This window comes from Pseudogymnoascus destructans (assembly GCF_001641265.1).
Source record: "Pseudogymnoascus destructans isolate 20631-21 unplaced genomic scaffold scaffold_1, whole genome shotgun sequence".
NCBI lineage: Eukaryota > Fungi > Ascomycota > Leotiomycetes > Thelebolales > Thelebolaceae > Pseudogymnoascus > Pseudogymnoascus destructans.
The window spans coordinates 175,518-195,677 of NW_020167520.1; the positions used below are offsets into that span (position 1 = coordinate 175,518).

Below are 20,160 nucleotides of genomic sequence, written 5' to 3' on the forward strand. Positions count from 1 at the left end.
CTTCTCTCTCTCAAACCATGAAGCGACCTCACTGGCCTTCGCAGCGTTACAGCATCTCGAAGCGTATTTTATAGCCACAGCTTCATTCCGATACGATCATTTACTCTTCGTTGGGTGCTTAAATTCACTCAACTCCCGCATGGAACTGTGCAAATTATCTGAACCTCTCGAACTTCCAAACTGGTATGCTTAGATTGAGCTGGCTGAAGTTGGAACGAGAGACCTCGTATACGCGGCATCACTGAAGAGGCAGGGTGGGTTCCATACTTCAAGATACACTGGGTGCCATACGAACTGAGCAATCCAGGCATATATCCCTCTCCCATTCAATCGATCGCCACCTAAACCGGCTTGTCGACAAGTCTGCGAGAAAATAGCTGCGTTCAAGTAGTAAGGTCCAAGATGTCGAAACCTCCGCCACATAGCGGTCGTGGGAAGAAGCCCGAATTGTCGCCAACACCCGAACAAACCCCACGGCAGAAGACTGCAAAACAACCCCGGCTCTGGAATTCGGGGATTTCGCCAGCAGAAAAAGGAAAATCAGCGGTATCCCCATCGAAGCAGCCATCGAAGGAGCCATCGGAGGAGTTATCGAAGCAAACACTGAGGCAGCCACAACAGCAGCTACCAAAGCAGCCACCAAAGCAGACTCCAAGGCAGGCTCAAAGGCAGACTCCAACGCAAAAGCAGACAAAGCAGACGCCAAAAGAACTGCCAAAGCAGATGTCAAAACAGCCACCAAAACAACCAACAAAAACCAATTCATGGCGCAGTAGCACATCCCGAAACACAGGTGAAAGCCCACATGTTTCTTCGGTGAGGGATGTCCACAAATGGAGCCCATTCCATAAACGTGGCTACGAAACTGCGTCAATTTTGGGCTCCCCTTCAAAGAAACTACCTTCGCCTGTTCCGAAAGATAGCAAGGTTGGCTCGTTGCCCGGTAGTAACCACTCTCCTGCTAAAGATGACGAGTACTTCTCGTCTCTGCTGAAGAGAAGCAGACTAAGTATAGACGCTCCATCGAAAGCCCCAAATGCTTTTGAAATACCGTCGCAAAATGACAAGGGCCCTCGTTTTGACCAGATATGTGACAACAAATCCCCTGTATCTGGGGTGCGCCCCTCTGGCACCAAAGCCAGATGTCTCTTTCCGCCAGGTTTCATCGCGGAAAGAGATGAGGAACAGGATATACCTTCAAGATTTGCCAACGAAACTATTATTTGTGAACGCATGCAACCCAGTAGACGCACCGGGAAACTCAGAAGCCCTGTGGGGACGCCAGTGGATGAAAGTCAGGAATCATGGCTGCCAGCAGATAATACTGGCGGTGACTGGCAGGCATGGAGGCCACCACAGAGTCTCAGGACTACCCCGGAGCCAATCCGGGATCCAGCAATACTATCAAGGCAATTGAGGCAAAGGCTTCTCAATTTCACCAGTGACAGTGTCGACGAGCTTCGCGATGTGCCTATGAGAGCCATGTTTGTACCAGGAGGTGCAGCGCCTCCAGATCAGCGAATAGAAGCTGCATACCTAAACCCTGAAGCACATATCTTGGCGATAGATCCAAACATAACGCTCCACACACCTAGATTGAGGAGGTCGGCAACTGTGAGCGACCCAGTACATCCTACAGCGGCAACGCACGGGGAAAGCCTCAATAGCCAAGCGAGGCAATATTTCATTGGAAATTTCAGAGCTCAAATAATACAAAACGACGATCATGCATTCCAAATGATGCCAAAATCAGGCTCGCAGCATTATGACTATCTGGAGCCTCAAAATTCGAAGGGCGTATGCCAACCTACGGATCGAGAGTCCGCGTATCAAGCGATGCTAAGAAAGGCTCACTACAAACCTGATCAGACCCATCAACCCAGGCGTCTACGTGGGGGGGGGCATCGTAAGAGCGAGAGGGGAGAGAAAGATGCGCCCTTCTCGCGCATAGTGATACAGAAGGATGCACTCGAGGGGGATCCAAAGATTGTCTTGGAACCCACTCCTACCACTGTCGGCCGCTATCTTCAACCCTCGAGTCGGAATATTATTCGGGCAATTGGCTCAATCGTCAACGGAGTTTCTGGCAAGCCTCAAAAAGCAGAGCCAAATAAGGACGATATCACTCGTAAATCCAGACGTCAAGGGGAACCCTCTCCGATATATAAGCCGATTCGTGAGCCCATATCTCCAAATAAACACAACTTTCCAGGTCGCGCAGAGAATTCTTACACGCCTGACGGATGGTTTGTGGACCAAGAAATACAACAAAATCAAGATAACAAGTCAGGTCCTCCACAGCCAAACTCACCTAGCAAGTCGGCACTGGATCCCACAGAAAATGGTCATCATTCGGTACCACCTGCCATACTTCCAGCAGTCGACCATAGTCCATCGAATACTTCGCCGCGCCGTACGCTGAATAAAAGCGTCTCATGGGATCCTGCTATTACCCTTATTGGCCCGGTCATTAACCCTGTAAACGAAAGGCCAACTACAGAAGCAATGTTTGAGAGACTCTTTGTGGAAGATGGAGGGAAAGGGGCTGCGGAACGGCAAGAAACGGGTGGTGATAAAGATGTCGATGCCTTTGTCTCGACGTTCAAACGATGGAAGAAGGGAGACAGGAACAAGTTGGACTCTCTGTTGAAGGCATTGAGAGATATCGAGACAGATACCGACACTGATTCTGAAAATGGAGAGAAAGTTGACGAGGATATTCAAAACAGTGCCCAAGGTCAGGACACAACTACTGGCTTTGATCCAAGAGTGCCTGATTTTAAACCTATAATTTTCAGAGAAAACGAGATCTGGCTACAAAAAGTCAGCTCCCATACTTGCCCAACATTGTCAGCATCAGCTAGACCAACAGCTCCTGCAACTATCAATATCCCATTCCACGCCGCACTCCAAGGCCGTCCACCATGGCCTATCACTGGCAAGTTTGGGAATACCTTGCCGTATCAGCGTCCACTAAGAGCCCATACACGGCCCAATTCACGAGGTGATTCGCAACCTACCAAGAAACGGGTGATCTGGGACAATCCGGAAGATCCCGGAGGGAGAGAAGCTGTCATGCAGTCTCAGCGCTGGGCGGGAGAGCTTCTTGAGCGGTTTACTAAGAAATATCCATTAACTGGCCAGAAGGCTGCTGTCGTTCCCAAGAAACGCCTCGAGGACCTGCCAATATCAAGATCAAATAGCAATACTCTGAAAGTGGCAAAGATGGTGTCTGATGCAGCAGACATCCAGCAAAAGTTAGAAGTATTATTGATGCAGAAGAAGGAGGCGAAGGCCAGGGGAATTCGGTGAGAAGAGCGCGAGTCTCATGGTTTATGTTCGGTCCCAAAAACGTCGATAGCGGAGGGCAGGCTAGAGGTATTATTATCAGATGGTAGGCCCTCAAGCAGCGCATCAGAGGTATTATTTGTTATTGTTTAGCGGTTTATTAGGACTTTGGTGGTGGTTTGTCCTTGAGCTGGGTAGTAAATATATGTTTTAGTCATTTGGTCTGTGCCTTCACCAGCTCGTCTCATCAACAACATAATCCCAAGACTGCCATTTTGGCACAGCAGAGCTGTAAAAAAAAATTGAGGTAAGACATTGTATCCATATGCAAAAATGGCATCTCACCGATGTTGTGGGCAGTGTTGAACATACTGTCTATGGTAGTAAATTATAAGATAGGCGAGGTGACGTTGAATTGAACCAAAAGCGGCTTGGCCAGCCTGTTTGCAAGGCTGAACAATTTGTCCACACTCTACCTCATATTAAACTTTGCAATACCGCTCCAACTATAATTGCGAATTGAGCAAAACCCTCGAATAAATAGCTTCATTCCTCAAGATCGTCTCTCAGGCCACTATCCACCGCGTCGTCTCCTCACCAGCGATTGACGCGACCCAGGGTCGAATGTTAACGACAAAGCGTCAACAACCGCCCCGAAGCGATTTACAACTCGACGACCCGTCGAAGCATTGAGCGTATCCAATGGCTACCCCGACGCCTGTCGGAAAGCATCCCGCCAGCCTCAGGGCAGGCTTAACGCCACCTGTCTCCACGCCTTTCTCGGCGAGCAAATCGGTCAATCTCTCGCCTCAGCAGTACAAGAAGAGCCCCGCAAACTCGAACCAATACGCGCACCCGACAGCCTCCTCGTTCGGCGGGATAAATTTTGACAGCCCGACTACAGCAGCGGCTTTGGCGACACTGCCGCTGGGAGACCTTGGGCTCGATGCATCGGCTGGTGGATTGGGGGGTGGGCTGGGACACCTGGGCGGGGGGTTGGGGCTGGGGACTGGACTGGGCGGGCTACAAGGGATCGGAAGGCTTGATGAGGATGAGCGGAAGAGGAGGAAGTTGATGCAGATTGTTGATACCCTAAAGGCAGTGAAAGGCAGGGTCAGCGAGGATGGTATCGAGCGGCTGGCGCGGTCGGTGGGTTTGGAGTGTTTATGGGAGACCGGGATGGGAAGGGGAGGGAAGTCAAAGACTCTCATTATCGCTGGGACTGGACTCTCGATTGATATCGAGTTCACGGATAACGTCGTTGAGACGGTGACGCTCGGATTCCCGGAGAGCCCAGAGAGCGTGACGCGGCACGCAGACCAAGCGGGGAGGATTCTACTCGACGATCTGAAGCTCAGCAAGGACGAAACCGTGTTGACGAAACGGGTTGACCGATTTGCGGGGAATCTGGATAGGATGGCGAGATTGGACAAGCTCAGTGTGATGCCCCAGCTGAATTGTCACGAAGCAGTTGCCGGAATATATGACAGCTTAGAGAGGCTACACAAATGGGAAGTGGCCAGGCTGACGGAGGAGGAGGCAATGTCAGGCAAGACACAAGAGCAAATCGTGAGGGCTGCGCTGTTGCAGAAGAGCGGCCGACCTGCCATGAATGCCCATGGTAATGTCGGGCTCTGCTTGGAATACTGGCAAGAGAGGCACGCTACTTCACAGGGAGAAGGTTGCAAAACATGGTCGCTCCTTCTTGAATGTGACCAGTCGTCATCCATGGTGTACCCTCCCGTTCGCGTTTCCTCGGCATGGATCTCACCTTCCGTCGCCAAGTCCAACCCAACAGCTGATGACGTCCTCCTCTCAGCTTCTGATGTCGTTCTTGACTGGCAAGATCCTCCAAACATCCTTCTCACCTCCAACCCCGACCAGAAGGATGACAGCGGCATGGAAGGCATCGAACAGCCCGGCCAGCTACCCAATCAGAAATTCCCAGATGTGCGCTTTGTGGCAAAGTTCAGCCCGCCCTTAACCTTGCCATACAGCGCAGCAATGCAAATTTACGACTCGACTAGCGCACACCTTGAACCAGATGCTTTAGCGGCATTGGACGCTCTTGCCTTCCCACCCCAAACCGCGGAAACGAGCGAGCCAGATGGTGCCCACCGACGAATACGGAAGGAGCAACTGGTCAGCGTGTATAACCGCGCAGGCGAGCATGAGAAGAAGTGCCACACAAACACGCTCACTATTCCAAAAATGGAATACGCCCTAACGTTAACGGAGGTGCCGTTCAGTCATCCGCGGGAGCTAGTGCAAATGCTACCCATCTTGAGACAATACACCAGACTATCTACGCTACTTGAAAGAAGCTTTGGGTCAAAATATACATCGGACCACAAGACAGAGAGCGAGGATGTACCGGGAGAGGAGAGTACCGTGAAGGACGAGTTTGACGCCTTCATGGCGGAGGCAAGCCACAAGGATAAAGATCTACAGTTTACGAAAATACCTGTCGATGTCAGCTTATACACTCAGCCAGGACCAAGCCTGAGGATAATCTTCCCCCTTGGTCCACGGATAGCGGACATTTTGGTGGGGATCGAATCAAACGGTTCACTTAGTGTTGTCTCACAGAACATTCTTCCCGATGGAGATGGCATGACGGAAACCACCAAGATGAAGTCTCTGGTCGTGGATGATCTAGGAAGGATATTGGAGACGTGCGAAGATATTGGCATATTTGCGGAGTTTCTGCGGCAGAGGCTGGTATGAGTAATAGAGAATGTGCCAGACTGCGGGGCAGAGACCTTTTGCGCTGAGGCCATAGAGTAGGCGATGACGATGATACCCACCAATAAGATCCAAGAAGCTTCAATTTGATCTGACGACGGCGAGGTTCCAGTGCCATAACTCATGCCACGATTTCCGTTTGATACTCACGGCTTACTAGCGTCCTCAAATGCAAGTGCATTTGAGAACACTATATTAGTGCCTAAAGTAGTAAGTCTATATTGAGATTCATCACGTCTTGAACTTAGCGGAGTGTTGTTGATGTGTTCTTAATGCGAGTTGAATGTAAGTTGGGTTTCCTTGCACGATCACAGTTTATTTAATTCCTCCCGAGCTGTATTTAAGAGTCCATAATATCAGAGAGTAAAGCTTCATTGATGTCAGATTCTCGTGGTGAAGGCGGGCATTAGCGCGTTCAACTTCACCGGCGTCAAAGCGAGCATTAGCACGTGGGGGTCCACCACGCCAAACATTAGCCAGGAACCACAAATCAGGAACGCATCAAACGCCTGATGTCTTTAATTTATTACGGCACGGCCTCGAAATTTCTCTCCTTCTGATTTATCTTCCCTTTTTCTCATACACATTAGAATGTGCGAATTTACATGTCAATATTCGACTAGTATTAATTCTCACTCAAATCTGATATTCTCACTTCATACAATTTCTGTTGGCGCTTTTGGTATTTATACACCATGGCACCTGGACGTATCAGTCTCAGAGCTGGGCAAGAGTCATGGGCCACCGAAGAACAATGGGAGAATGATGGGGAGTACGATGGGGAGTATGATGGGGAATATGATGGGAAGTATGATGGGGAGTATGATGGAGAGTATGACGCTGAATGGGATTCTAACGATGATGCCACTGACAGCTATGCCACCGACGGTGAATGGGACTCAAAATCTGCAGATGCGGAGGAAGCCTCTGCACCAGCAACTGAAGAGCCAGAAACTGTAGGGCCAAAAAATGAAGAGCCAGCTCCAGTGTCCACCAAAGAAGCTCCAGGTAACCCAGGCAACCCAGGCACGTTGTTGGTCGACGAAGAAGCTTCGCTACCAAATGAGGAGAATGACAGCGTTACCAACTTCGACTCATTTGATGCTGATAAAACGCCGCAGCAAGCACATCAGGCTGGGGATGAGCCGGTTGATCCGCAAGTTCCACAAGAAGAAAAGCCAAAATTGACACCAGAAGAGCAAGCTATGAAAGATAGAGAATCATGGCAATTGGCGGTTGCCGACCGCAAAGAAAGACTCCGAGAGGGTCAAATGGCCAAAAACGATAGGGCGCGCAAGTTGTTTGATATTTTCCAGAAAGACCGTAAGGAGGAAAAACTCAAGACGCCCAAAAAAGTCGTTGCTGTGAAGTCTAGCAGATATAAGAACCGCATCAACAATAGAGGATTAGTTGGTGAGCTTGGAAAGAAGGTTGCGGGTAAGGTTGCGGATGTGGTGGCAGAAAAGTTGGCGGAAAGGCTGGCAAGTAAGAAGGCAGGGGCAGAGGAAAATAAAGAGGAGATAACAGATAAGAAGCCAGGGGAAGAAGTTCTCACTGCATCTGGATCTTCCAATAACTTCGTTGATCAAACCTTCATGGACAACCTGATGAAAGCCATCGAGGGCCCAAATCTCCCAGTCATGGAAGGCTTGCCTGGTGTGACCAGCTACGACGAGGATGCACCAAGCAACCCCGAGGACCCACGCCGAATCCACAGAGTCCTTAAGGTCGTTTTGGGCAGCGAGCTCTTCGAGGAGCTTAGCGAACTTTCCTTAGACGACTACGAAGCCCAGGACCAAGCTGCTCGCGAGCAGCTCGTGAATAAAGTTGTCTTTACCGTGAAGGGGAACCCGGCTACTGAGAAGATCAAGATCGAACTCCTGGAGGGGCTGCCTGGACTTGGAGACTGTGGAGTCCCTCTTCCTCTCAGAAAGCCCGTGGCTAATCCGGTCGATCCTTGCGAACTTGCTGAGCTATGTGCGCCTGATATTCCTTGCCCTGCGGCCGGCTTGTGCCGGAAGGCGAACGCTCACGGGGCAGATAAGGATACCACCTCGACAAGCACTGCCACAGACATCACGTCTGATGGTGCTGAGCGTAAAGTATCTCCAATGTTGACACTTCTCAGGCTATTCAGAGCTGTCAGATTGTCTCCCGGGGCACCCAAAGAACCCAAACGAAAGACCTATGAGGGGTTCCGTGGAATTGGAAAACGCGATGTAGGTGGATTCGAAGCCTACATGGCCGACCTCAACAATGCTTGCAGCTTCAATATGCGAGAAGGTCGTAAGGAGGTTGTTGGAGCTCCTCGAAAATTAAGTCCCAACTTCAAGACCGTGGAGCACAACAGAACTGGGGCAGGTGCCACCCGTAAACCACTAGGGAATGATGAAAAAGAGGAAGGTGCCTCCCTGGAATCTGAAGATGGTGAGGAAGGTGCGGAGGACGACTCGTATGGAGAAGACAAGGAAGGCGCGGAGGGTGAATCAGGTGACAAAAATGAGGATACGCCTGCTTCTGACAAATCAACTGCTCGCCACGGCAACCATAACGGATGGTTCCCATCTATCGTCTACCGCCGGTCGGTCGAACCTGCCGAAGATGACGTGCCAGCCGTGTCAGATGCTCCATCCGTGCCTGCCGCCATTGTGGCCCCAATCGAGTCTGTCGTCCCTTCCCCTTTCAGCGAAAACGCCGTGGACGACCTTATTGCAGAGACTATTACTGTAGCATCGCTTGGGCCAGCTCTACCGCCTTCCACCACCCCTGAGTCAGTTTTTGGCATTACACGGTCCACCGCTACAGCTACATCAACGGAAGGAATAATTGAAGGGTCGGAGCCAGTTACCACAGAAGCTGATTCCGGTGCGACAGGCCCAATCACCACCGACGCCGTCCCCGCCAAAGAGCGCGAAATGGCCTACAAGGCCGTCAAACCGAAGAACACGCAAACCATGAGCAAAGAAGCCTCATCCTGGGACAAGAAGCAGCGCCAAAGAGCGCGCCGCATCAAAAAAGAGCGTGAGGCCCGTGCCCGCGCCCTCCGTCGCATAAAATTTGCCAAGAAGCTTGAGGCGAAACGCGCACGCCAAGCCGCTGATCGCGCCGCCTTCCTCGAGGAGATCGATTATCAACCTCCAACTCCACCTCAGTACAGCAAGCGCGCGCCGCCATCGCCATTGGAGCATGCGCCAGCGTGGACAGGGCAGGGGGTCAAGGAGGAAGAGCAAAGATGGCGGGCTGGGGAGGGAGGGGTGAGCGCTGCGGATCGCGAGGATGCTGCGCGGGAGATTGTGAAGGTTGCGAAGTTGAGGGAGGCGGAGAGACAGAAGGGTGTTGAGGATGCGGCGGCGAGAGCAAGGGTGGCGGCTCAGGATGATGGGATTGGTAACCCGTATTTGGATCACAAGTCGTATGACCCGGCTCAGGCGCATGTTGATGAGGCGACCGGGGCTCGGTTCCCGTACAAAGGTGTTGGAGATGCGACGCCAGAGTTGGGGAATGTGGGGGTTGTGGTGGTGATTTTGGTGTGGATTGTGTTGATGGTTGCGATTTTGAGATGTCAGGGGCGCAGGGGCGATGGATCGCCGAACTGGGCAAGAGAGCGTCGTGGACGGGGGTTCTTGAGGCAGGGCAGGAAGAAGAGGCAGAGTGAGGAGCAGGAGAGGGAGAAGTTGGATGTTTAGTGGCGGATGTGATGATTTTGTTAGGTTTTGGATAGGGCCGTCGAGCCCGCTGGCGTCGTTGGTACACGCGTTGCTATCCTCAGGGTCGTCCAACCCGCATCGAGGTCATCTTCTCTTCTGTAATGGACCGTCAATGCTTTCAGATCATCATTTCATCTAGGTCGTCGAATGTTCACTTCAACTTGGTTTAATAGAATGGGAGTGTCTTGAAATTGACTCTGATTAATTATACTCGTTGAGGGCATGTTCGAGCACTATGTACAGTCGATCTACATATACTACACAGTCTTACAGCTTGTGTTCGTGGCTGTTCCCTGCTCTACTCCTTCTGGAACTGTAAGAGCACCTCCCGTACGAATAAATGACCGTTTCTTTGCTCTCTTCTTCTTCTGTCGTTCGTTTTCAGCTCGTAAATGTCGATTTTCCTTTACAGCCTTTTACTAAGAATATCGGTATGGTGACAAATTCTAGAGGTAATTAACTCTATTTGTCGGTCTACACCTATAGGATTGCAAGGCGTCTCTAGAAAAGTACTCAGTCTAGGTCATATGGGACTAAAACCTGTGCCTACAAACCTGTTACAAATAATATCTAACATGATAGAATAGCACTCTGTTCTGGCCTCCGCGTGGCACTCTGTACATCCGTGCTACTGAAGCACTCTTCTCTGTGGGGTTTTCATTTAAAAATTCATATTATGCTACGAAGCCCTTTCCTAGCCACATTATTAGCTACATAAGACAGTGTGGGTCGGTCAGCCCAAGCAAGACCCTTTTTTACGATTAATCCTCTCCAATGGTCACGAAAAAAGGGCCGCCTCCTCCAAGGTACCCTTTCTCCTCACCTGACCCCGTCCGCAAGTTCCGTAAGCTCCACTGGGCAACTTGCCTTATTTGACATCTTACCTCCTCCACCTCCGCATCAACTTCACCACAAACCAGACACCATTTACTCTCCGGCGACATTCCGCCTTCACCTCAATCATGGTTTCTGCTAGCCAGGCTCTATACCTTGCGCTCCATCCTTTCCAGCTGCGCTCAATTATCCAATGGTTCGTGAGGACATTCTGAACCCAAAGCGACGATGCTAACCCGTCGCATGTAGGAAGGTATGGCATGATCCAGTCCATACTCGGGACAAAAAAACAGAATGCGAAACTCTCCAAAAATGCTTCGTGCATCTGGAAAATACAAGCCGCAGTTTCAGCATGGTCATTCAAGAGCTGAACCCAGAGTTGCTCGTCCCGGTTGCCCTCTTCTACCTGATCCTTCGCGGTCTTGACACAGTCGAAGACGACATGACCATTCCGTTGGAGGAGAAAGAGCCGATACTGAGAGATTTCCATAACATCATGGAGAAGGATGGCTGGAATTTCAATGGTAACGGCCCAGATGAGAAGGATCGTGGCCTACTGGTGGACTTCGACGTCGTTATCATGGAATACAAGAAGGTGAAGCCGGTATACCAAGCGATCATCAAGGACATCACGGATAAAATGGGCAATGGCATGGCGGAATACGCCAACAATGCCGAACACAACGTGAACGGCGTTAACACGATCAAAGACTATGAGCTGTACTGCCATTATGTTGCTGGGCTTGTAGGAGACGGCTTGACCAGACTTTTTGTCGAGAGTGGATTGGCCAATCCGGCACTTCTCCAACGCCCACACCTGTCCGAATCCATGGGACAGTTCCTGCAGAAGACAAACATCATTCGTGATATCCGCGAAGACTTGGACGACAAACGGAGGTTCTGGCCAAAGGAGATCTGGTCGAAGCATGTTGAGAAATTCGAGGACCTGTTCAAGCCTGAAAACCAGACAGCAGCTCTTGCATGCAGCTCGGAAATGGTGTTGAACTCTCTTCGCCACGCGGACGAATGCCTCTTCTACTTGGCTGGAATTAAAGACCAGAGTGTTTTCAATTTCACGGCTATTCCCCAGGCCATGGCCATTGCGACCCTTGAGCTCGTTTTCCAAAACCCAAAAATTTTCCACCAAAACATCAAGATCACCAAGAGCGACGCGTGCGAGTTGATGATCCAGTCTACCCAAAACCTGCGGATTGTCTGCGGAGTTTTCAGAACATACACACGAAAGATTGCCAAGAAGAATTCACCGACAGATCCGAATTTCTTGGAAATTAGCATTGCTTGTGGCAAGGTATGTCCTGCGAAGGAGCGCTCATTGTTCGGGGACAAGTAACTAATGCTGGTTTAGATCGAGCAATTTATCGAGTCCATATTTCCATCACAAGACCCCAAGGTCGCCACGCTCGCAGCCACTGACCCAACCGCGGAAGAGGCGGCAAAGAAGTCAGAAGCTACGACAGACACCGTCTACCTTATGGCGGCCGTCCTTGGGACACTTTTCGTTATTTCTTTCCTGATGGTAATGCACCCAATACATTCCTACATCATCTACAGGCGATCTAATGTGTAATTTAGATAGGCGCTGCACATCTTGCAGGAGCAAGATTTGATGTTGCTTATCAGGAAATCTTCGGAGGTAAGTTATTTGCTAGCAGCGAGTCATCGCTTCCCCAGGGCGAGCATGTGGAGCTATAGCTACATTTATAATACAACATCTTTCCGGGTTAGCGGTACTCAATTCGCCATTCACAGACCTGGCAATGACTTAGATCATTGTGGGCATGTGCATTTGATACGAATCATCTGTAGGCTTGGGCGGAAGTTGATCGATTACTGTAGATCTACTCTGTTACTGGATTGCCCTAGTAGCATCATGCAGGCGTCACTCCATGTCGATGAATTAACTACGTTACACCCAACTTTAGGACGATTTATATACTCTATTGCGGGGTAATGAGGCGAGGGGTATTGGGGGCAAGCCGTACGTTGACATATGGACTAGAATACTAATTACTACTCTCATACACATATATATCTATGAGAGTGGTAATGAGTATCTCAATCTGTGAATCCAAGTTTGGCACCGTACCGCTCTCTGACATAAGATGAAGCTTTTGTATACTGTCCCCGCTGGTGCTTGCCTTGTGACATGTGCTGTAGCCAGCAATGCTCCTAAAGCCTACGAGCCAAAATATCGCATTTCCCCTATCGATGGCTCCAAGATTGCCGACAGCAGAGCAGCTCGCCTTTCAAGATAAAGAGATCGGTGTACTCATCCACTATAACATTGCCACTTACATCGACAGCGACGGCTGCAATTATGTAAATCTGATCAATGGATGGAAAGCATCACTGCTCTAGGTGGGAAGTATGCCACGCTTGTGGCCAGGCACAATTGCGGGTTCACGATATGCCGACTAAGGTGAAGTTCCCAACTCTCGACAAGAAGACAATCCCCTACAACTATACCATTAGCAGTCGCCTGCCCACGGTAAGAATGTTGTCGAGAGTTTTGTGGAGTCAGCCCAAATGTACAGCATTGGGACGGCTTCTACTACAGCCATCGTAGTTAACAACTTTTTGAACGTGCAGAATACTGAGGTTCTAAACACCTCCCTGGCATGGGGACAGGTCGGTATTAGCGACAGCACATACGGCCAGATTGTATTCGATCAATTGACAGAGTTAACGTAGGTCATGGCGTAACGGGGGTAATGGCATAACGAAGGTATGTATCTTTACAGCTAAATTTGTATACAAAGATACTTATAATAACGAAACTTAAACCCTTTATTATAACTTTATGCGAGGTTGTGGTGTCGGAGCTGCTGTTTTCGGCTGGCGCTGGTTGCTGCTTTACGCATCCCCGAACACTTTACACATAATCGGTTATTATGCAGCCGGTTGATGTTGGTGTTTTTCAGGACTTACAACCAAAATCCTATCACGTGCGTTAGATGAACGAATCAGGTACCGGCGAATTATCGGACCGAAGGTACCGTTCCTGAAATCCAAAAACCAAAACCCGCATCTAGTCTCTTCTACCTCTGACAACAAACGTCCCAATTGTATCTGTGTGTAGATGATGCCCCTCAACATCCGATAAAGACCGGGTGAGGAAGAGGGGTGCGATGACACAGCGTGTCGGCCTGCGGAGCTAGTTGATACAAAAAGGAAATGAAGAGATAATCCCGGCTCCGACGGCGATGGTCTCGAAGGTGACGTTCATATGAGCGGGGTGGAGGGGGACAGCAGACGCCCTGATGCGCTCTGCTATGAGGATGTCCGCCTACTAGTCGTACACAGTCCTGACAATAGCGAGCGGAATGTGCTCGCTATGGAGGTCAAATTTTCTCATCATAATAAGCGCCCCAAACCATGAGTTGACCGACCGCTTTAGACATTCCACCTAATATCAAACTAACAGACATTCACAGAACGATATTTTTCTTTACTGAAGTTGACGACCCAATTTTCTGTGCCATCACTCACTTTGTATCCCTTGCACTTGCAGATGACACATTCGAGGCGCCGAGCCTAACTACTCCCAAACGTGCCCTGTGTCCTTACAGTACCCATACGTGGATTTCAGCGCAAAATCCAAGGCCACGTATCGGAGTATATTCGGTTACACTTAACAGTCGAAGGACGCCAGATATATAACTGCCCCTTTGTACTCCTGGACCTCGGAGCACAAGATGTGATAATTGGGAAGAAGCTTTTCAGCCGCTTCTAAATACTACTCGACTCTGCAAAGAGCCAGTTAGTATGGCCAAAGGAGTACCCGCCGACTCCTACTGGAGCAAGGAGATCACCTTGCCCTACCACTCACGCGAAATGTCCATTAGACATCCTGCATACCAGTCGGATGCGAATCGCCGGGATTCCGCAATCCACCGCGAAGACAGACGCCGCGCAGGCGGACGTTCGATGGAAAAGAAAGTGATAATTCCTGACTACGAAGAGATCGATACGCCATCGAACCCACTACGAAACCAGGAGGTTTCTCCCCCACCGCAGAAGACCCTAGTACATAGGTTTACGCCCATGCATATCTGTGAAATCAGTGCAAATGCTTTCCACCACGAGATGATGCGAAGCGACTCCGAGTTTTTTCAGACTAGCATCTACGAAATCGATCAGATCATTCATGAAAAGGAATTGGACGAGGATGCAGAAACACTTCACCTCATCCAACAGAAGCTTCCGCATATGCACTGGAAGTACACTGATGTCTTTTCGAAGTTGGAATCAGATCGAATTCCCCCACACTGCATATACGACCACAAGATACAGCTCGAAGCCCCTTTACCAAACGCTTTCTCCCCGTTATACTGACAGGGCACCGAAGAGCTTAAGGCTACCAAGCAATACCTGTTAGAAAACCTAGAGAAAGGCTTCATCATCAACAGCAACAGCCCCTTTGCATCCCCTATCCTATTCATAAAGAAAGCAGATGGCAAATTAAGATTTTGCATTGATTACCGGAAGTTAAATGGTCTCACCCGGAACGATCCCTACCCCATTCCGCGTATCGACGAACTACTGACACGGGTGTCGAAAGCCAAAATCTTCACAAAGCTAGATATCAGACAAGCCTTCCATCGCATACGGATGCACCCCGACTCGGAAAAGTACACGACCTTTCGGACTCGCTATGGATCATATAAGTGCAAAGTGCTGCCATTTGGACTGACGAACGGTCCCGCAACCTATCAGTGGTATATGAATAACGTCCTGATGCAATATTTGGACGACTTCTGTACTGCCTACCTAGATGACATCCTAATCTATTCCGAGGACCCTACAGAACACGTAGACCATGTGCATAAGGTCCTACAGCATCTCCGAGAAGCCGGACTTCAAGCCGATATAAAGAAATGCGAATTCAACGTTACCCGGACAAAGTACTTAGGATATATCCTTACTACTTCTGGTGTCGAAGCGGACCCTGACAAGATCGAGCCCCTTCGCAACTGGATCTGACCGACTACTGTTACAGGTGTGAAGTCCTACCTAGGCTTTTGTGGCTTCTACCGGCAATTCATTCGAGATTTCGGCAAATAGCAAAGCCCCTCACAACTATTACTAGTCCCTCGGAGCCGTTCCGGTGGACAGACGAATGTGAGGATGCATTCGAAGAATTGCGACGACAACTTTTAGCGGTACAGGCACTTCACCACTTCAACCCCGAATTGCCTACGAAGCTGGAGACCGACTCCTCTGATGGAGTGGTAGCTGGTGTCCTGTCCCAGAAACACCCTGACAAGCGATGGTACCCTGTAAGCCTCTACAGTCACGTCCTATCTGGACACAAGATCAACTGGGAGATCCACGACAAGGAACTGTTCGCAATCGTGAAAGCCTTCAGAAAATGGAGGCCCGAGTTGGCTTCAGTACGCCACCGAGTTGACGTCTACACTGATCACCGTTCGTTGGAATATTTTATGTCTACCAAGATTCTCACAGCGAAACAGGTTCGGTGGATGGAGCTACTCTCCGACTTCAACTTCTGCATTACGTACACTGCGGGCAAGAATAACCAGAAGGCAGATATTCTAAGCCGAAGAGACCAAGACTTGGTAACGCAGCAGAAAGTCAAACTCAACAGTAGAGCAAGAGTATTGCTAGGTCCAAGCCGCTTACACCCCCGCATCAGCGCCGAACTAGCAGAGAGCTACGTGCGTCCATTAACCTGATAGACACCCCCAAGGCACAGGTGCCCTTCAATTTAATAGAGGCGCTATGTGCGGACAATCGGAAGTCGTTCACCGAGACTCGTGCGAAACAACCCCTACCAGACGGATTCGCGATGAACGACCAGCTCCTCCTGTACAAAGGCCACCTATGTGTGAATCGCCACACCGATCTATGTACGAAACTGATCCGAGAAGCGCACGATCAAGTGTCGTCAGCACATCCAAGTGGCAGGAAAACCTACCAATTGCTCGCTCCAAAGTATCATTGGGTCGGGATGGAAGCGGACTGTTTACAGTATGTACGAAACTGCATGACATGCCGGCTTTCTCACACCAATGTCACTAAGCAACAAGGATTCCTACACCCGCTACCCGTACCCGAATATCCTATGCAACACCTCACCATGGACTTCAAGGAGTTCCCAAGGGACAAGCATGGATACGACAGCATCTTAGTGTTTATGGACCGACTCGGAAAGAGTTTGGTGACCATACCTTGCTACAAAACCACAACTGCCCGGCAAATGGCACAATTGTTCATCGAATGGATATACTAATTCGGACACACTCCGGAGTCGATTGTAAGTGACCGCGGACCCCAATTCGTATCATCCTTTTGGCAGGAGTTCTGTCGAATTATCAGCGTGAAGGTTAAGCTGTCAACTGCCTATCATAAGCAGACCGACGGACAGACGGAAATCATGAACTGATACATCGACCAGAGACTGAGGCCTTTCGTATCCCATTACCAGGATAACTGGAGCGAACTCATCCCCATAATGGACCGCGTGCAAATGACACTCCCCCACGCATCCATTGGCATGACCCCCTACCGACTCAAGTACGGAACCGATCCGCGTACGAGTTGGGATTGGAACACTCTGAAAAGCACCAACCCCTGGGAGACTCTAAACTGAGAGGAAGCCAAGGCGGTTGCAGACTGAATGCATACCGCATGGGTCCACGCAAAGGAAAACATGGCAAAGGCACAAGAGGAAATGTCTAAGCACGCGAATCGACGCCGAAGGGCCATCGACTGGGACGTAGGAGATAGAGTGTACCTATCAACCAAAACTTTGAAAAACTCTCGCCCTAGCCGCAAGTTGGGCTAACAATGGGTCGGATTATATATGGTGTTGGAACGGATTGGGCACGCGTTTCGATTGGAACTACCTACCGGTTCTCAAATACATGATGTGTTCTCACCAGATGTCCTCATGAAGGATCCGAACAACCCCCTACCTTCTTCCGCTTTGTCTTTCCTTCTGTGATCGTAGTTTTGTTCCTCTTCCATTTCCCATGCCGTAACCCATCCGAGTTGTTCTCGAGGTGGACCTGGTAACTCTGGGTATGGGGAGAGTTCATGAAGTTCGACACTGGGTACCACTCCGGGTCCAGATCGTATCCGACCCAACTAACCCAGTATTGTAGTTGCTTCTGGCGGAGCCTTACGGTGAGGATCTTTTCCACTTCCCATTCCTCTACGCCGTCTATCACTTCGCTGTTACTATCTGTGTCTCTAAACTAAATACCCTCCGAGCCAGGGCGCACTCACCACTGTAACCCTTGCAGGAGTCACCCTTCCCAGACGTCTCAATGGCATCGCAACAAGCGGCTACCACCATGAGAGACGAAGGGTCGAAGTGACCCCACACGAAGGGCCAGGCCCGAGTCCCCTCCGACACAGGGTCTTCCCCCACCTAGGCCCCATAGGCTGCCCCAACTTCCCCATCCTCCCCCTCCTTCCTCCCATCACCCCGAGTTGGAGCGACCGCGGGAGCGGCAGCGGTGGGCAGTTTGCCCACAGCAGCCACCAACTCCCCCAAGAGAGCAGGGACGCTCTCCTGTTCCGTCCGGAGACGGCGCAGCGACGACCGAATTTGCTGCCCAGAGTCAGCACTGAAACAACACAAGGGGAAGGGGGTCTACTCACGGCAAGCCCCGACTCGAGGGCAGCCTGAGTGGCGCGTGCCTCCTCGTAGAGGTCACGCTCCACGTCGGAGCGGAACTTTGGCATGCTCTGGGCGGCCAGGAGGGCCACCCGATTTGCCTCAGTGGCGGCGGCGGCGATGTCAGCGGGAATGAGGGGGGTGGCCTCTTCGGCGGCGCGGAGGGCCGCAAACTCTTCCCCAAGGAACCAGGGCAGCTTCCACCAAAGTCAGCAACGGCCAACCAAACCAAACACTGAACCCCACAAGAAAACCTACCGGGACGCAAGGCGAGTGCTGCGCCGTGCAGTACCCACACTTCGAACTGGTCGGGGACCAGATGCAGTCGTGGGACTGGATCCCACGGGCTTTGGCCTGAAGGCAGCGCAGACAGAGCACGCGGAAGGCAACCGTAAGGGCCCCGGAGGGGGTGGTGTAATGGTGGGTGCACCAGATATGAGAATCTAGCCACCCAAGGAAGGGATGAATTTACTAAGACAACACACTGTCTTAGGAAACAGAGCCAAAGGGTTGTAGCTTAGACTATTCCACAACGCAGCAATCAGGTGTATGATGTGGTGAAGTGGTTTAGACAAGTTGCAACAAATGTTGAGTCTGAGAACTCAGGGGTAAGTCAGAGGTTAGCACCTCACTGACTTTTCAAAAACAGAGAATAACAAGATCAATGCTTGGAAGCTTGTAAAAGACGTGGAAGTATGTGATAGTCGATTTACTGTATTGCCTGCTTGCCCTTTCTTAAGGAAAGGGCAATCCTATTTATGCCAAAGGAGTGTAGTTCTCTCATTTTCCATGACTTTCCATGTCTAACCAGGCTTGGTAAATGTATTAGAAATCAAGTGCGACCCACAACTAGCTTGCTAATCATGTAGTGAACGTAAGAGAATCCCATAGAACCATCTCTTGGGTTCCTAGCCTATAGGAAGTGAAAAGGAGGTCCAAGGTCAGAGTACCTATAGACAAATTATGTCATAACTTAACCAATTTTGTGGGTAACTAAGGAGCGATGACGTGTAATGAATCATAGAGGGTTGTAGAAGCTTCTAGAGCTATCGTTCATGTTTCTAGGCCTCTAGTTGGTAGAGATATGCCATGTGGTAGTATTGGCCCACCCCCTTAAGGAGGAGATTTTCTTAATAACTTGTTCAATGAGTGTCCAAATGATATGCCGTGATGTATGTAGCATAAACAGATGTAGTAGAAGAGTTTGCAGCAATCGTTGAGTAGTATTGCTTCTGTTGTTGGTGTGATAAGCCAAGATATGTATGGTGACTTGTAGGTTTGAGGAGGAGATTTCTAAGTTTGCTCTTGAGTTTGATAGCAAACTGAGTGCAACGAATGTCAGTATGACAGGTTTGAGGAGGAGATTTCTAAGTTTGCTCTTGAGTTTGATAGCAAACTGAGTGCAACGAATGTCAGTATGACAGCTAGATTCTCACATCTGGTGCACCCACCATTACAAGTGATGTCATGTAATGAATCATAGAGGGTTGTAGAGATATGCTATGTGGTAATATCGGCCCAGTAACTAAGGAGCAATGACGTGTAATGAATCATAGATGGTTGTAGCAATCGTTGAGTAGTATTGCTCTTGTTGTTGGTGTGATAAGCCAAAATATGTATAGTGACTTGTAGGTTTGAGGAGGAGATTTCCAAGTTTGCTCTTGAGTTTGATAGCAAACTGAGTGCAACGAATGTCAGTATGACACGAGGCATTTGTTGCTCCGTAGCTTCGACTGTGGGTATGGGGGCATCCACCGGCGGTGTGGACAGGATTCTGGTCTGGGCTGCCGTCAGGGTAACTAGTAGATCCTTGACCTCCTGTATCTGTGCTTCGAGGTGGGCTATTTGACTCGGGATGTCTTTGGATGGCACAGCGGCTGTAGCTGCAGCGGTGGTTTGTCTGGTAGTCATTATGGGCAG

At 50.0% G+C, this 20,160-nt stretch overlaps 5 protein-coding genes across 5 annotated transcripts; 4 read left to right on the forward strand and 1 right to left on the reverse strand.

The window, feature by feature from the left end:
* Positions 1-187: 187 nt before the first annotated feature.
* VC83_00065 (uncharacterized protein) lies at positions 188-3,744 on the forward strand. The gene has a single exon (XM_024463762.1). It carries the CDS (start codon positions 403-405, stop codon positions 3,310-3,312), a length of 2,910 nt encoding a protein of 969 aa, XP_024328576.1. The 5' UTR covers positions 188-402; the 3' UTR covers positions 3,313-3,744.
* VC83_00066 (uncharacterized protein) lies at positions 3,745-6,483 on the forward strand. Its single transcript, XM_024463763.1, has one exon. The coding sequence runs from the start codon at positions 3,991-3,993 to the stop codon at positions 6,013-6,015; it is 2,025 nt and encodes a 674-aa protein (XP_024328575.1). The 5' UTR covers positions 3,745-3,990; the 3' UTR covers positions 6,016-6,483.
* A 66-nt stretch (positions 6,484-6,549) lies between these two features.
* VC83_00067 (uncharacterized protein) lies at positions 6,550-9,948 on the forward strand. Its single transcript, XM_024463764.1, has one exon. The coding sequence runs from the start codon at positions 6,729-6,731 to the stop codon at positions 9,717-9,719; it is 2,991 nt and encodes a 996-aa protein (XP_024328574.1). The 5' UTR covers positions 6,550-6,728; the 3' UTR covers positions 9,720-9,948.
* A 688-nt stretch (positions 9,949-10,636) lies between these two features.
* On the forward strand, positions 10,637-12,831 carry ERG9 (terpene cyclase). Its single transcript, XM_024463765.1, has 4 exons — positions 10,637-10,770; positions 10,824-11,883; positions 11,941-12,111; positions 12,168-12,831. The coding sequence occupies exons 1-4, from the start codon at positions 10,703-10,705 to the stop codon at positions 12,285-12,287; spliced, it is 1,419 nt and encodes a 472-aa protein (XP_024328582.1). The 5' UTR covers positions 10,637-10,702; the 3' UTR covers positions 12,288-12,831.
* Positions 12,832-17,991: 5,160 nt separating this feature from the next.
* Positions 17,992-19,105, reverse strand: VC83_00069 (uncharacterized protein; the record flags this gene model as incomplete). Its single annotated transcript, XM_024463766.1, has 4 exons — positions 17,992-18,174; positions 18,225-18,437; positions 18,499-18,573; positions 19,088-19,105. 4 exons carry the CDS (start codon positions 19,103-19,105, stop codon positions 17,992-17,994), a joined length of 489 nt encoding a protein of 162 aa, XP_024328581.1.
* Between the last annotated feature and the right edge of the window lie 1,055 nt (positions 19,106-20,160).